Source organism: Taeniopygia guttata, chromosome 3 (genome assembly GCF_048771995.1).
Source record: "Taeniopygia guttata chromosome 3, bTaeGut7.mat, whole genome shotgun sequence".
In the NCBI taxonomy this organism is placed as follows: Eukaryota; Metazoa; Chordata; class Aves; order Passeriformes; family Estrildidae; genus Taeniopygia; species Taeniopygia guttata.
This window is the reverse complement of record NC_133027.1, coordinates 21,852,442-21,867,653: the sequence shown is the minus strand read 5'-3', so window position 1 is coordinate 21,867,653 and position 15,212 is coordinate 21,852,442. Positions and strand designations below refer to the sequence as shown.

The following is a 15,212-nucleotide window of genomic DNA, read 5'->3' as shown; positions in this document are numbered from 1 at the left end:
TGATGCATTTACCTCCATGTAGTGGGTTGACCTTGGCTGGATTCCAGACACCCACCAAAGTCTCTCACTCCCCTCTGCACCTGGATAGGGGAGAGATAATAAAGCAAAGAGTTCACAGTTTGAGATAGGTTCCAGGAGCGATCTTATCAAATACTGTCACAGACAACACATCCTCAAAATCTGAGGATATTATTTGAGTTTATTATAAAAAAAAAATCAGAGCAGGATAATGGGAAGTAAAAACAGACCTTAAAACACCTTCGCCCCACCTGTCGCTCCTTCTCAACTCTACCTCCTCTCCAGAGGGGAACAGGGACAGGGGTAATGGGGATTTTGGTCAGTTCATCCTATATATATCTCCTGCGGCTCCGGAAGAGGTGTCCTTCCCCTGCTCCAGCATGGGGTTCCCCCATGGAAGATAGTTCTCCATTGACTTCTCCAATATTAATCCATCCCATGGGTAACAGTTCTCTAGTACAGGGTGTAATCCTTCAAGGACGGGCTGCTCCAGCATGGGCTCCTCTCCACAGGTCTGCAGGTCCCTGCCAGGACCCTGCTCCAGCACAGGCCTCACACAAGAGTCACAGCCTCCTCCAGGCATCCACCTGCTCTGGTGTGGGGCTCCTCCATAGGCTGCAGGTGGATCTCTGCATCCCTGTGGATCCCCACGGGCTGCAGGGGCACAGCTGCCTCACCATGGGCTGCACCACGGGCTGCAGGGGAACCTCAGCTCTGGTGCCTGGAGCATCTCCTGCCCCTCCTTCTGCACTGACCTTGGTGTCTGCAGAGCTGTTCCTCTCATGTGCTCACCCCACTATCTCTGGCTGCAATTAAAACTCTTGACTTTTTGTTTATGACTTTTTTTAAAATTCTCCCGAAATATATTATCACAGAGGTGTTGCTACCCTTTCTAATTGGCATGGGGCACATCCATCTTGGAGCTGTCTGGCATTGGCTCTGCTGGACATGGAGGAAGCTTCTGGCAGCTGCTCACAGAAGCCACCCCGTGGCTTCCACTGCCAAAACCTGACCATGCAAACCCAATAAAATCCATACTAACTGTCTCTTGGGCTTTGTGTGTTTAATCAAATAATAGTTCATTTACAATCTTGAATATGCTATTGATAGGTGGAGCCTTTAGTGCTAAGATTGCACAGATTTGGATGGAGAGTCTTTTTTTACTCTGAAAGGGGAGAAGAATATATCAAGGAAAAATGAAAGATTATCAAATACAATATGCAGTGTTTCTTTATTTCATATGTTATTTATGTGTGTGTGTTTCTAATTTCAAGTTGTAAATTGGTTAACTGATTGCATGAAATTTAGATGTAAAAATCAGTAATCTCAAGGAAAAAATCCATTGCAGTATTTTTTTGACATGTGTCTAGAAATCGTAACAGTATACAACATTCACCAATAATCAGAAATGTTAGCATTTTAAATAATCTTCACACTTTGTTTAGTATAAGCCTGGAGAACTTCAGCAAAAGTTTTAGCAATAGTGTTACACATTCATCTGGCAAAAGAACTTGTACATATGCAGAAAAACATCTAAGTAAAAGTATAATGATTAAATTATTTGAATGTGTTCTCTAGTGACCTATAATGCTTTTCCTTTTTGGTCTAACTGGCATTTTTCTTCTTTTAAATACATTCTTATAGTAATATGTAAATTCTATTAAATTGAAGTGCCTCTAGCAGTTATGTTACAAGCAGTATAAACTTCCATTGTGGTTATATATCTGCTAGTTTACAAGGTTTTTATATTTCCTTTTTTTTTATACCTTTTCTTTTAATGACAGTAATTTTGTACACTTTAACTTGCTTCCAGTGAAGTGCTTAAGTTAAAAGCCAAGTAAATGGAGAGCCCTGAATTATTTTAAGCTGTTTGCAGCCTATTCTCTCGTGATCTTCTGCCAACTTTTTGTGTCACCATACTTGTTAGTACAGTGGAAGTTCTCTTTACTGGCTACAGTGTAATTTAATGGCAGAAGTGAATCTTGTGAGAAGTCTTGATTAGCATATATCCCCTTGTGGGGAGTGAGTGAGTAATAAAATACCAGCTGTAGTTTCCCTTAATGCTGCCCTGCCAGGGAAGTAGCCAGCACCACCATAGAGCCAGGCATCTGCTATCTCCATCCAGAGGACCCCCATTCCCAGTCCTGCATGCCCAGAGGTCAGTGCACTGGCCCTTGTCTTCAGAGACCCTAAAGCCATTCCTGAGATTTATTGATTGTTTCACTTGCTGCAAGATTTTTGTGATCTCTTTAGTATTCCAGAATGAAAAAAGTCCTGTGAACACAGGAACTGGCTACCAAAGTCAAAATCACAGTTTTTTGAGAAGACAGAAACCTGTACTGTGTGGCCTCTTGTCCCACTTGGTGGAAGATTACTTTTATGAAGGAATCAGGAGTGGAACTGAACAACCATTCCTTGTCATTTCAAACCCAGCATTCCAATAAAACCTTAAGAATCTTGAATTTGCTAATAAGATGTGCAGGTAGCTTGTAACATTACTACAGAATTCTTGGACTTTCTTTTTGGTTTCAATAAGTAGATTTGGATCAGATCTGTCCTGCTTTCTTTTTGCTGTTCACTGGTATATAAGAAAATGTTCCACTTTCTCATCACTTATTTTGCATATGCTTTGAAAAAAATAAAACCGGAACTGAGCTGGGCATAAAACTCTTGATTTTTAGGACTTCTATAGAACATAGTGCATTGGTTTTGGTAGTGTGGTTTGGTTAGGTTTTGATTTTAGAAAAGCACTTCTTCATATAGTAAATAGCCATCCAGGAGTCTTTATAAAACATAAAAATTTCTTTTCAAGGAGGCAGTTTTGGTGACCTGTACTCCAGAGAAGATACTGAGGTTGATACATATGCAATAACTTGTGCTTCATGTATAGCATGTGATACAACCATGACAGTAATAGTGTAGTGTAAAAGCAGTTGGATAGTTTGTACAGAGAGGAACAGTAGCAATCATATAATATATATATATATATATATATATATATATATATATATATATATATTCCTTACAGAAGCACACAAATCTCTTTAAATTTATGACACCTGCTTAAGTAGTCTGTGTTGTCTATTCAGCTGTAAAAATTGGTGTATTCTCAAGGTAGAAAAGAAAAGGCCAAATGAAGCTATAGTTCATGACTCCAGCAGAACACTTGCATTTACAATGAGATTTTTTTCTTCCCCACTTGTGTTTGGTAATTAATTAAAATTAGGGAAACTGTAACTGCTTAAGGAAATTGAAAACTTATTCTTGGTCCTATGTTCTTTGCATCTAAATCCAGAATCTTTACTTCATGTATCTGACTTACAATATTGGAGGCATGCTTATGCCTGGATCCTACAAGAAGACTCTTACTTGTCCTGTACAAGTAAAATGCATAAACTTTCATTTTATATTTTCTTGTTCAAATAAAATTATGTGTGATGCATATAATCAGGCTCTGAATATAAAAAGGTAATATTGCCCTAGTGTCAGATAATTTTCAGTGATGTAGTAGCTGTTTTGGGGAAAAGTGAAATGTGACAGTGAGTTAAGAGTTGGACTTGATGATCCTTGTGGATCCCTTCCAAGTCGGGGGATTCTATGATTCTGTGATATCATTGAGCCTAGACAGGGACCTCCTAGACCCAGATTTATTCCTCTTCTCACATATTTCTTACTTTCTGCTGAGTATCATTCAGGAAGAGCATCCTGCCTAAAAGTCAGCATAAATGGTTAAAGTTAGATGCTTGTGGCAGGATAAGCTCTCTTTGGGAGAACCTTCTTATTCCTACCCCAAAGGAATGGCATTTTACACCAACAAGGAAATTTATTTGCATCCCAACTGGATTAATAGTAGTACATATCAGCTAGCTCATGAAAGCGAGAGATTCATTTCGTATGCGTATGTATATGCATATCCATAGAATATTATGGGTAGTCTGTGATTGACACCTATTGATACCTAAGGTTCTATGATGTTGGAAAGAAAAATTAAACCAACTTAGTAGAGGTGATAGGCAGCGTACCAAGTAAAGATGAAAAGCATTCATGTCACACTAATCTGGATTGGGGGTACAGTGTGTGATGGAAAAAACTGTGTTCTGCAAGCAGATGACAGATTTTAAAATGTGTATGAAATACAAAGTCAAGTGAAAACAGATGAACACATTTCCCTTTATCACATCAGAGTTATTTCACAGATCATGTCATATAGCTGAAGAAGAATAACAATGTCTCTCATATTCAAGGCACGATACTATTCTTCAATGAGCTGCAAAGCAACTCTTATTTTTCAACAACTTAAATAGGAACTAAAAATAACTTGACACTTTGCTAAGCTGAATAGACAACTTGTGCTCCTATAGCCATTTTAAGGCTTTTTTTTTACTTTTGGGAAGCAGCACAAGAAATCCTGGAAATGAGAGTGATCCATATTATCCTGGTAACATTCTACTCTGCCCAGAAATAGGTGGTTTAATAATGTAAAGATGGTGTACAATTGATTCAACACCTAGGAAAGCAGAATATGCACACTATGTGATCTCTTGTTGCAAACGTGACAAAATTATTTCAGTCACTTTGGAAACATTAATTTTTGTAATGGATGCTTTCATCTGGGTTTTGTAGGTTTTTAAAGTTTATTATTACGAATAATCCGATATTTATGTCATATACCATATTTTAGTCTTTGAAAATCTGTAGCTGCTTAGTACAGAAATCAGGATGGAGTCCTTAGGAGATGAAGAGACACCCACTGAGAGGGAATAACTTTATAGAATGTGAGGATGCACTGGTGTAGAGGAATGATGGCAAAGGAATAAACCCTCTGTACAGTAGAGACCAGAAGTCTGCTGAGAACAATGGGAGCCCAGGCTTCAGAGGGACATTGCCTAGAGACCCAGAGAGCACTGTGCAGAGTGTTCTGCAGCTCTGGTATCTGGTGTGCTGAACTGAGAACAAGCCTAAGAAGAGAGGATTGATTTATGAGGATGCAGTAGGCAAGGTTGAGGTAAAGTTATGTAGGTTTAGTTTTGTTTCGACTTTCCTCATTTTGAGTTTTCTCCACCCCCAGAAAAGAAACTGGCTGTTCTAGTGTCTGTTCTAATAAAACCTAGCTTTCCTATTAAAAAGTTGGTATAAATATTCACTATGGAAAAAAAAGTTTGAGCAGGTTTGTTCTTGACATGCAGTCAAGAACAAATCTGCATACCGGGAAGCACTGTGGCATCCAGTTCACAAACTCACAGATTTCCAAATTACAGCTGTTCTGGATTTTTCCCTGTGGTGTTGCTCATTTTTCCAGCATACTTGCCTGCATATTTATGTATATGATTAGTTCAACATAGAGCACTTGGTCATTAAGAAATTACTTACTGCTTCAATACACAATTAATTTAGAATGTGATTAATGAAAGTAAGTTCAGTCCTTGTCCTGAAACATCCCTGTTTTTACAAAGCTTCTTGGAAACTGTGAAAGTAAGTGTTATTCAAATCTAGTATAAGATACAAAGATAAATGGATTAAGGAAATAATTAAAAATAAAACATGTGGAAGTTCTGCATTCTTTCAGACTTTCCTTTTCCAGATTGTTTTGAAGTAGGGTTTACTGCAAGAACCATGTAATAAATTGCAGTTGTGGCAGCTCTTTCATATATGGGGTTAAATATATTTGTTTATTAGATGCTTTGTAAAAACTTAAGAAATATTACAAAATATGGCAAAAAATAGAACTGAGGTGTAAACTGAAATATTGAGGTGATAACTGGCATAAGTTGGGGGGCTGTTGCTGAGTATCTTAATTTTGCTGGGTCAGTGTGTGCATACTTCTGTGTAGCTCTCCTGTGCTAAAGATTTCACTTTAGTTTACATCTGCTCTTAGATGCTGTTCTATGACAGGGGAAAACTACATATCTGTTTTCCAGTAGATGACCTGTTTTTCCAGTATTTTCCCATTTTCCATTGTGTTCCTATACTCTTAATAACATCTAAACATTTTGTGATGTTTTAGCTGGTATCTTTGGAAATAACATTTTAAATGCTGCACAGCATTTTAAGATTGCAGTGTTTCTTATAATTTCTGATGTTATTCTGAGCAAAGGGAGAGCTTTGGATTCTTTAAACTAACCATTGGTTGAAAACCATCTCTGTGAAAAAAGGCTTTGAAGAAAACTCTAAACATGTGTTTGTGTCCTGAAAATTAAAAGAAAGAGCAAACATATAAAATAGAAATGTGACATCAGGTGCTTAAAATGTTTTCAGTTTTTTTATATAAATGTTACAAATCTCCCTCTCCCATTCATAGTGGTGCTATCTGTTCCAATACAGAGATGTAATCTTATTTAGCCAAAGATTAAGAAGATTTCTCTATTTAGTAGCAATTAGTCTTTGTGGCTGCTTAAGATTCTTGAGCATTTCTGATTTAGTAGCCTTCAAAACAGTTACTGGTTGTCATTGAATCTCTGTTTTTTCTTGTATGTGAGTATGCTCAGCTTTATGATTTTACTCTATTTTCCTCACTGAGTCAACATTCTTAGTGGTTTTGGGGACCACAACTGAGCCCATGTGGGAAATGCTGTATGATGCCTCTAAATAATGGTGACTGAATCTGATTGTACATCACCCCAAAATGCCAAAATGACTGAAGATAATGAGTTTGAAATTTAAAACAATAAATTATCACTAAAGGTTAAAATACTTGCTTTTGTTTAAAAATTAAGTCATTGAACGGTACAGAATTTGTATCAGAAATACTTCTATTTAGGAAAGATTGGGGACTTCATCAATTACAGCTTTCTGTATAAAGTTACAGAAGGCCCAAAACATTACTGCTAAAATCAATTTATGCATTAAAATAGTTTTATATATCTCCTGGATGCCTTAGATCAATGTGTGTGTGGACTGAGTGTACATACCAAAAAGCAAAGCCAGTTTAGAGTCTGTTTCATCATGTATCCAGCTGGGATTGGGAACACTCACTGCTGAAAGATCAGAGAAGCAACAGAGAGCGCAATGATGGGATCTTCAGTTTCTTCCTTAGTGTCTCATCAAGATGGGAAAAGTTTCAGATTTTAAACACAGTCAGTAAAATAACCAAGATATTGGTTAGTGGTGTAAGAGGAAATCACACTCTTGACTTTATCCCATGCAGTTTTGTTCACAAGAGGCACATCACAACAGCAACCATTGGGGTCAACATGCTGAAAAAACAACAGGAAACAAACAGAAATCCACAACAATTCAAGAAGGAACACTACACAAAAATAAAGATATTTACTAAAAAGAACCTAAAAAAGGTCAGCTAAGAGAAGGAAGTCATACCAGGCGGTATGGAAGCTACTTAAGGACACCATATGTGATATTCCAGGCCAGCGCCCACCACCTGTCATGATGGTTTGAGAAAAAGCGAGAGAAAGACAGCAGAGCCAGACAACAGAGTAAAGGAAGTTGTTAGAAAGAAGTAGGTGTCTTTTAAAAAAATGAATTCACACCCAGATGATATATTAAACATATTTAAATGTAAGATTGGTAAGACAGGCCAAGAGTGTTTGAGCAAATGTTATATAGGATTAAAATTGAATAGGTCTTACTTTTGATGCACCAGGAGCAATGTGTCTGCCACTCTTTTAGTCGAAGTTCTAAAGTTTTTAAATAGGTTTTCTTTCTCGGATTTCAAACTATTTGAAGCAGTTTCCCCAAAAAAGAGTGAAAAAATAGTAACATCATTTTGTGTCCCTGAGATCTTTCCAGTATTGCTTTTATTCTAATGAACCATTCCATTTTATTGCATTCACCAGCCACAGCTTTGCACTCTTGGTCAAATTGCAGTTACAAATATCTTAATTGGCACTAAAAATAACATTCAGTTTTTCCCTTAGAAGATCCTAAACCAAAATTAAACTCCTCTGCTTTGACTGCATGGTACACCATGGAAGATTCATCCAGTGTCAAGGAGAAGAGCTTAAACTGGCTGAAAAATCAGAAGGGCATACATCCTGTTTAATCTGAAAAAAACTAACCCAAAGCAAAACACCAAAACCCAACAGAATTACAGAATTACCATGAGCAACATCCAGACAGCCAGCTGTGGGGCTTGAACAGGAAAGCCAGCTGCCATACTTGAGTAATGATGAGCAGATTATATGGATTCCTAAAGCTGAGTGGATATTCTTTGACTCTGTTTTCCTTAGTATTTTTGACAATTTTTTTTCTCTCTTTTTTCTTTTTCCCTGTTCTAAAAGTTTGTTCTTATAATATTCAAGGACCTGATTTTAAAAAATCCCTAGCATTTAAAAATCCCAGTTTATTCTTATAGCCACACTTCATTTTGCAAACTGTGGAACTTTGTATCCCTTAGACTTGCAGACACCTAAGTAACCAGCCTCCCATTCTTCATTTTCTTATAGGATGCTGTCTCACAATGTTTCCATTTGGCATTCTATGAAGGAACTGAAATAATAAAGATAAACTTGAGAGAGCTTGTATTTTCCCTCATGGAGTTGACAGCAGTGTGTTCATGCTGATGGTTAGTCTGGACAGGAGGAAGTCAGCTGTTGCTCTTAGCCTGTGTTAAGCTTCATATTTAATCTCATTGTGCTGCTCTGATGATGAATACAAAGTAATTTCCTAATATAATAGAACTCAATAAAATTTAGATTATTGGGTGTCTTCCTGTTAATATTTTTTATATATATTTTTCATTGTTTTCTGTTTTTCTTTGAAGATAGAAACTGTCTGTGCTGACTTTTCATTATCACAGTTCACTAAGCTGTATGTATAAACGGAGTCCTCTTATTTCATTTAAAGTCTCCTTTTTATGTATTTCTACCTCTGTTCTGTTCAAGAAATATGAGTTTGAATGGAGAAAACATTTAAATCTTTCAGACAAGTTAAGATAGGCTGTCAGAAAATTACTTTTTCTTTTAGTGCTGACTTACATTCTGATGCTGCAATTCTCTACTTCCATATCATACTGTCAGTCAGGGTAGTGTGACTGTGCACCTGCATGGTAAACTGCATCCAAAAAGGTATCTGTGCAAAAAAAAAAATGAACTCTGAATAGTTATTGAGGAAGGGGTTACTAAGGCTGAAAGAAATGCCTATGAAATTATGAATGTGACTGGAATTGTATATGGGCATTTCATCTGGATGACACTTTGCTCAGTCTGAAGGAGCACAAAGTGCGGATTATCAGGTTAGAGTCTATTGTTCCTGGATAATTGGATTATGTGATCAACTAAGCAACTTGTGAAGCAGAGATAGATCTTAGGACAAAGAGAGGTGATAGACCAGTATGGAACAGCGGAAGAATCATCAGCTCTTGTGAGATTAGAGCAAGCTGTAGCTATAGTTGTGGCTAGAGTTTTATTCTAAAGCTATTCCTATCATTGTTGCTTAAGCACTTACTCAACATACTGAGATTGCTTGCATAGTGTATATTCCCTGCATTTTTTAGAATTGCTTAGCTTTGACATAACCATTTTTTTTCTGTCAGTGGTAAAAATTATTAGAACCAAATTTGTATCTATGAAATTTTATCAGGCCTCCCTACTGGCTTGAAATGTAGAGAAAAGTTCATCAGTTGGGTCTTGTTTGGGGGTTTTTATAAAACAGTGAATTCTGTTAATTAGTAAAAATCATCTGATGAGCAGACTCATGTAAAGAAACATCTTCCTGCCTACCAGTATTTCCTGTAAAAGAGACTGGTGGTGTTCTCAGGTGTTGTAAGCATCTAGTCAGAGCTCATCATCTCGATTTGCTTTGTGATTAATGGAAGGGGAGTGAGAAGGGTGAAGTCCTTCAGACTGCATTTCCATTCCTGCTGGTTTAGTGTGAGCTAAACTGCTTTCTGAAGAAGAAAGTGTCTTTTGGGTTATCAGAGGGAGCATAGGTCTAAGTATGCACTAAGGCAGCTAAAGCTGTGGGAGGTGAATCCCACTGAATATGTCATTTGTTAAGGTCATTGTGTGGGCTGTGACATAAACTTTATGGTGTATGTTTCTTGTATAACTTTCATTTATATTTTAGCATGGCTGTTGTAATCAGGTAGCCTTGCTGGTTATATGAACAAGCAGTTGTCTTGGCTCCTTTGTATGCCATGTGCATGGGAAATCTATAGCAAATTGTACCATTATTGAAAAAAAAATAGGTTTTACTTTCTTCGATTAGCTTTTGAAACAGCTCCGATTAATTGCATGTCACCTTTTCACATGAGGAGGCAGAAATAAAGTCTATTTTATTACTCTTTCAAGTCAAATCATACAAATATTTTTGGAGTTTCTTTCTCTGCTAACTTCTGTGAGAGTCCTCCTTTTGCCTGCCAAAACCTTACTCTTCTGGAATTATGCTAAGAAACACAGCATTACAAGCTTGAACAGTACAATAGGTTTATATAATAGCTTTGGAATATTTTTTCCTGTTATTTTCCATCTCTTTTCTTATGTATGCAAACAAGGTGTTAGCTGTTGTGATCACTGATACCTACTGAGCAAATGTTTTCATTGAGTTTCCATGCTGATGCACAGGTATGGCTTTTGTTTTTCCTGAGCAGATAACAGCTCACTTCACCCCTACCAGTAAGCTGTGTGAATTAATCCCCTTTGTGTGCATTGCTTTGCATTCATAAGCATCTAATTATATTTGTTCCTCATGTTGAATCACTGGTAGCTCCCACTCATGGAACAGTAGATGCTACACAGATACTAGAATAGAGGGCAAAGAATGACCTAAACTGCTAAAGGACTGCCTTAAGCAGTCTAGAGGCTAGACTGCCAATAGCTCCTCAAGAGAGCTAGGCAGAGTCTTGTATTTGTTTCCTGTGTTGGAGGAAAGTCAGCATAGTCCTGGTTTCCTTTCAGTCAGGTATTTATCTTAATAACATGGGAAGACTATATTCATTCTGCCTTTTGACAGCTTCACCGTGGTCTCTTCAGACCTTCTGATGTCCTGAGCTACTTAGGATAAGGAAACTTTTGGATTTGACTCAAAACAGTGGTTATTGTAAGCCTCATCCTGGCTTTTGCCCTGTTTTTTTTCAAGTGATTTCAAACCAAAGAAGGGTGCTTGGCTGCACATGATGCTGTAGTTTAACTGAGATTTGGGGGTCTCAGATGCTTAGAGAACAAGTTAAGCTGCTTTGCTGAATATATAGATTAAAGTAGTGTTATTAGCAAACAGTGCTGTTCAGGTCAACAGAGGGCTGAGAAATTTTGCAAAACAATTGATATATATTTGCAGTGAAATTCACCTATTTTAACACAAATACTTCCATGAAAATCCAAATTAGATCTCAAGATTAAACACTTATGTTTTGTTTATAGCATCTTTCACCATTCATATCTGCCTTCAGTTCCGGTATTTTATTCCTTCAGGATGACACAGACATTATTTTTCCCACATCCCATATGTCCAAATCACATATAAAGATATTTAGCTCAAATACCATAGGTGCAAAACATTCCGCACTCTGGGTCCAGGGTGATGTTTGGCGTGTCTAATGTGCTGTGGTGTTCAATTACAATACAGCAAATTTATTTTTATTCAGCCTTCTTTATTGAAAGTATGGAAAATTGCTTTGCAGTGAGTCATCTGACAGCTAAAGAACTAAAAGTCTGTAGTGATATTTAAAGAGAAAGTGGCTCAGAGCTGACAGAGTTCAAGACAGAAAAAGAAACAGAAATTAAAGAGAGGGCCTCCAACCATGGAGAAAATAGCGATGAAGACTGGTTAGCAGGAGGAGTGATGAGAAAGCCAAACACACTGAGAATGTCTGAGACAGTTCAGAAGATTATGCATATCATTCTGCAACAAGCATTAGGCTTTGCATGTCTCTCCTGTATCACACCAAACTTTGCCAAGCAAGGCTGCTTTGACCCCAAGAGAATGGTGTAAATCCAGATAAATAAGAGTACTAGGCTCAGGGCACTGTAAGGAATTTAGAAACGTGCAGGTAGGGGTTGAGGGAAGGATTAATGTCAACTTTCTTGAGCAAAAATTAGAATGTGGTGTATTCACCTTGGCTGAATGCCAGGCACCCACCAAAGCCTTTCTATTACTGTCCTCCTCAGCTGGACAGCTGGACAGGGGATAGAAAATATTACTAAAGGTTCACAACATAAGGGCAGGGAAAGATCACTCGGTGATTATTGTCATGGGCAAAACAGACTCAGCTTGGGGAAATTAATTGAATTTATTACAAATCAAAATTAGAGCAGGATAGTAAAAAGTAAAATTAAATCTTAAAAGCACCTTTCTGTTTTCCCCTCACCACCACTCCATCTTCCCGGGCTTAACTTTATTTCCAATTCTCTACCTCCTCCCCACCAGCAGCAAAGGGAGATGAAGGCTCTTCATCTCCTCAGGGAAAGGAGTCCTTCCTTTTCTCTGGAATGGGGTCAATCCCATGGGAAACAATCTTCCAGCATGAGTCCTTCCCATGGACTGCAGCTCTTCATGATCTGCTGCAGTGTTAGTCCTTTCCCACAGCATGCAGTCCTTCAGGAACAGCGTGGGTCCTCTGTGGGGTCAGAAGTCCTGCCAGCAAATGTGCTCCAGTGTGGGCTCCTATCTGTGGTGACAGGACCACAGATCCTGCCAGGAGCCTGCTCCAGCATGGACTTACAATGAGGTCACAGCCTCCCTCAGCCTTGCACTTGCTCAAGTGGAGGGTCCTCAGCAAGACGATCTCTGTTCCACCATGAACCTCCATGGGCTGCAGGGACACAGCTGCTTCACCATGGTCTTCACCACAGACTGCAGGGAAATCTGCTCTGGCATTTGGAGCACTTTCTTCTCCACTGACCTTGGTGTCTGCAGAGTTATTTGACTCATATATTCTCACTCTGCTCTTCTCTAGTTGCAACTGCATCTGCACAGTAACTTTTTTCCCCTTCTTAACTATATGTTACAAGTTACATATCTATAGATATATATGTATGGATAACTATGTAATGCCAGAGGCATTACTGCCATCACTGATGACTCAGCCTTGGCCAGCAGCAGGCCCATCTTGGAGCTGGCTGACATTGGTTCTGCTGGGCATTGGAGAAGCTTCTAGCAACTCTTAATTGAAGTCACCCCTGTAGCCCCTGTGACCAAAATCTTGGCATGCAAATTCAATACTTTCTTCAGATAGTAGAAAACTGGATTTCTGCAATCTGGGATGTTTAAATGTATGGGGATTTTGTTATATCATGAATGAGGGAATTACAGTTAATTAGACAGCAATTATTATAGACATGAATATGGACTTCAGCAGCAGTGCACTTAGAGGCAAGAAAGGTTTTTGCTTCTGGCCAAATCTTCCTTGGCCAGTGCTAGAGGGGCTAGAAGTGAGTGTGTGGGAGGAGCAATCGGTTCAGGGTCAGAGATTACTTTAAAACCTTGGCTTTGTGTACAGGGATGATATCTGAGTAAAGTGCAAAATCTGTCTTGAAGAGCAAGAGGGACTTATTTTCTGTGACATGTGAGGCTTTTGAAGAATTAGGTAGTAATAAAATTATAATATAGCAAGGGAACAGAACCAAGGCAGGCTGTTAAAGAGTTTAGAGATTACTTGCCAAGGTCACTGTTGCCTTGCATGCTTTTCCTATAAAGTTGATGTCCAAAACTGAGATAGCAGTAAGATATCCCAATGGAGGAGAATGCTTAAGGAGAAGAAAAGAGATGAGTCAGAAACATATGCCTGGTGTTTTTAAAGTACAGCACTGTTATGAATGCATATCATCAATATAAACACCATCATCTTTCATTGTAAATTACATACATTCTTCTTGTGTTCTTGGTCAAGTCTACCAACTGGTGCTGTGGGACTCTTTGGGGAGCTCTCCCATTTTGTGTCGCCCAGTCTGCCCATACTGATTTTTGCTCTGGGCATTCTTTTGACCTACTGTGTATTGCCATATTATCTGCCCTAAGAAAGTAAATGAGATGTAAAGTATGTAGCATGACGGAGAATACAGTCTTTACTGAAAGCAGAAAGGAAAAAAGCGTGTCTTTTTAATGCATTCAGAAAAGTTGACTTTGACATTGTAATACTGAAAGACATTGTAAGAATAAAAGTAAGGTTAGAGCCAGTCAAGTATCCCAGAATTTGAAGGGTGTCATATTTCACTGTATGCAGTTCTAAAATGCTTATTACAGATCTTCTTATTTACACCTCTCATGTCTCTTTTGAATCCGCAGAAGAGGAATATCAAGGGCAAACTAAGAGAAAGTGCATTCAAAGAAAGAAACAAAAGAGCAATTCACAAAGCTCTAGTAATTTCCATGGAGAACAAACAGATTTGGGAATTCAAGAGACTGTTCAAGATAATTTACAGCTGCAGCAAACAAATGGTCCCAAAATAAGCAAAAACAAGAAGAGGAAAATGAAAAAGAAGCGACAGAAAGAAAAAAAGAGAGCAGCTGGCTTAGTAACATCAACTACCAGTGTGGATTTTACATATCAGCCTGACAAAAACAGCAAAGAAGAAGCAGCAGGCTTAAAAGACATAGATGAAAAGACAGATAGCATTCTGGACTTCCTGCAGGCAACACAACAAATTTATTTTACTGACAGTATGTACCACTCTTCTCCTTTCTTTTTTTGAATATTACCAAACAGGAGAAACTGGATATGTATTTATTACTGCTGTAAAATGGGACAAATCTATTAAAGTGTCTCTCTTGAAGAGAGGCATGTGAGAATAAGTAAGGCATATACCTAATATTTGTCCCACTTTCTGGTCTGTACATGAATGTGCAAGAATTCACATCAATAGAAAAACCTGTAGAGTTCCTTGCTCTTCTCTTAAACATTCCAATGCACTTGGGACAAGTGGTTAAAATTCTTTTTACCCTCTGCAAGCAATCATCCAGAAGGATTACTGGCTTTCAGAGAACTTCAAATAAGGGCAATTGCTATCCTAAACAACTTTCATGCTTAGTATCTCTGAACCAATCTACTTTTCTGAATGCTCTATGTCCCAGGAGATTTATTTGAATTTTATAAGGAAATCTAGACAGACATGTACAGGAACAGGGAACATACTATTGACACTAGGAAAGTATATTGGCATAAAATGCTTGTGAATAAGTTGAATGGGAACTGATGCTTAATGCACATTCTCTAGTACTTTTAAAAGAATTACATAGATTTATCCCTAATGGCCTATCCAATGTGATTTATCCCTAATGGCCTATTGGTCACTGTGGAGCTGAAT

General features: G+C 38.1%; 1 protein-coding gene across 6 annotated transcripts in view; it reads left to right on the top strand.

The window, feature by feature from the left end:
• Window positions 1-15,212, top strand: part of ERICH1 (glutamate rich 1) — an 88,365-nt gene that overhangs the window by 42,549 nt on the left and 30,604 nt on the right. For all 6 annotated transcript variants that reach the window (XR_012054879.1, XM_072926420.1, XM_030267271.4 and 3 more), the window contains exon 4: window positions 14,194-14,568. Coding sequence is in view for 5 of the 6 variants with exons in the window: in XM_072926420.1 (XP_072782521.1) it covers window positions 14,194-14,568 (375 nt within the window). In the remaining variant the exon portion in view is untranslated. The remainder of the gene's footprint in view (window positions 1-14,193; window positions 14,569-15,212) is intronic.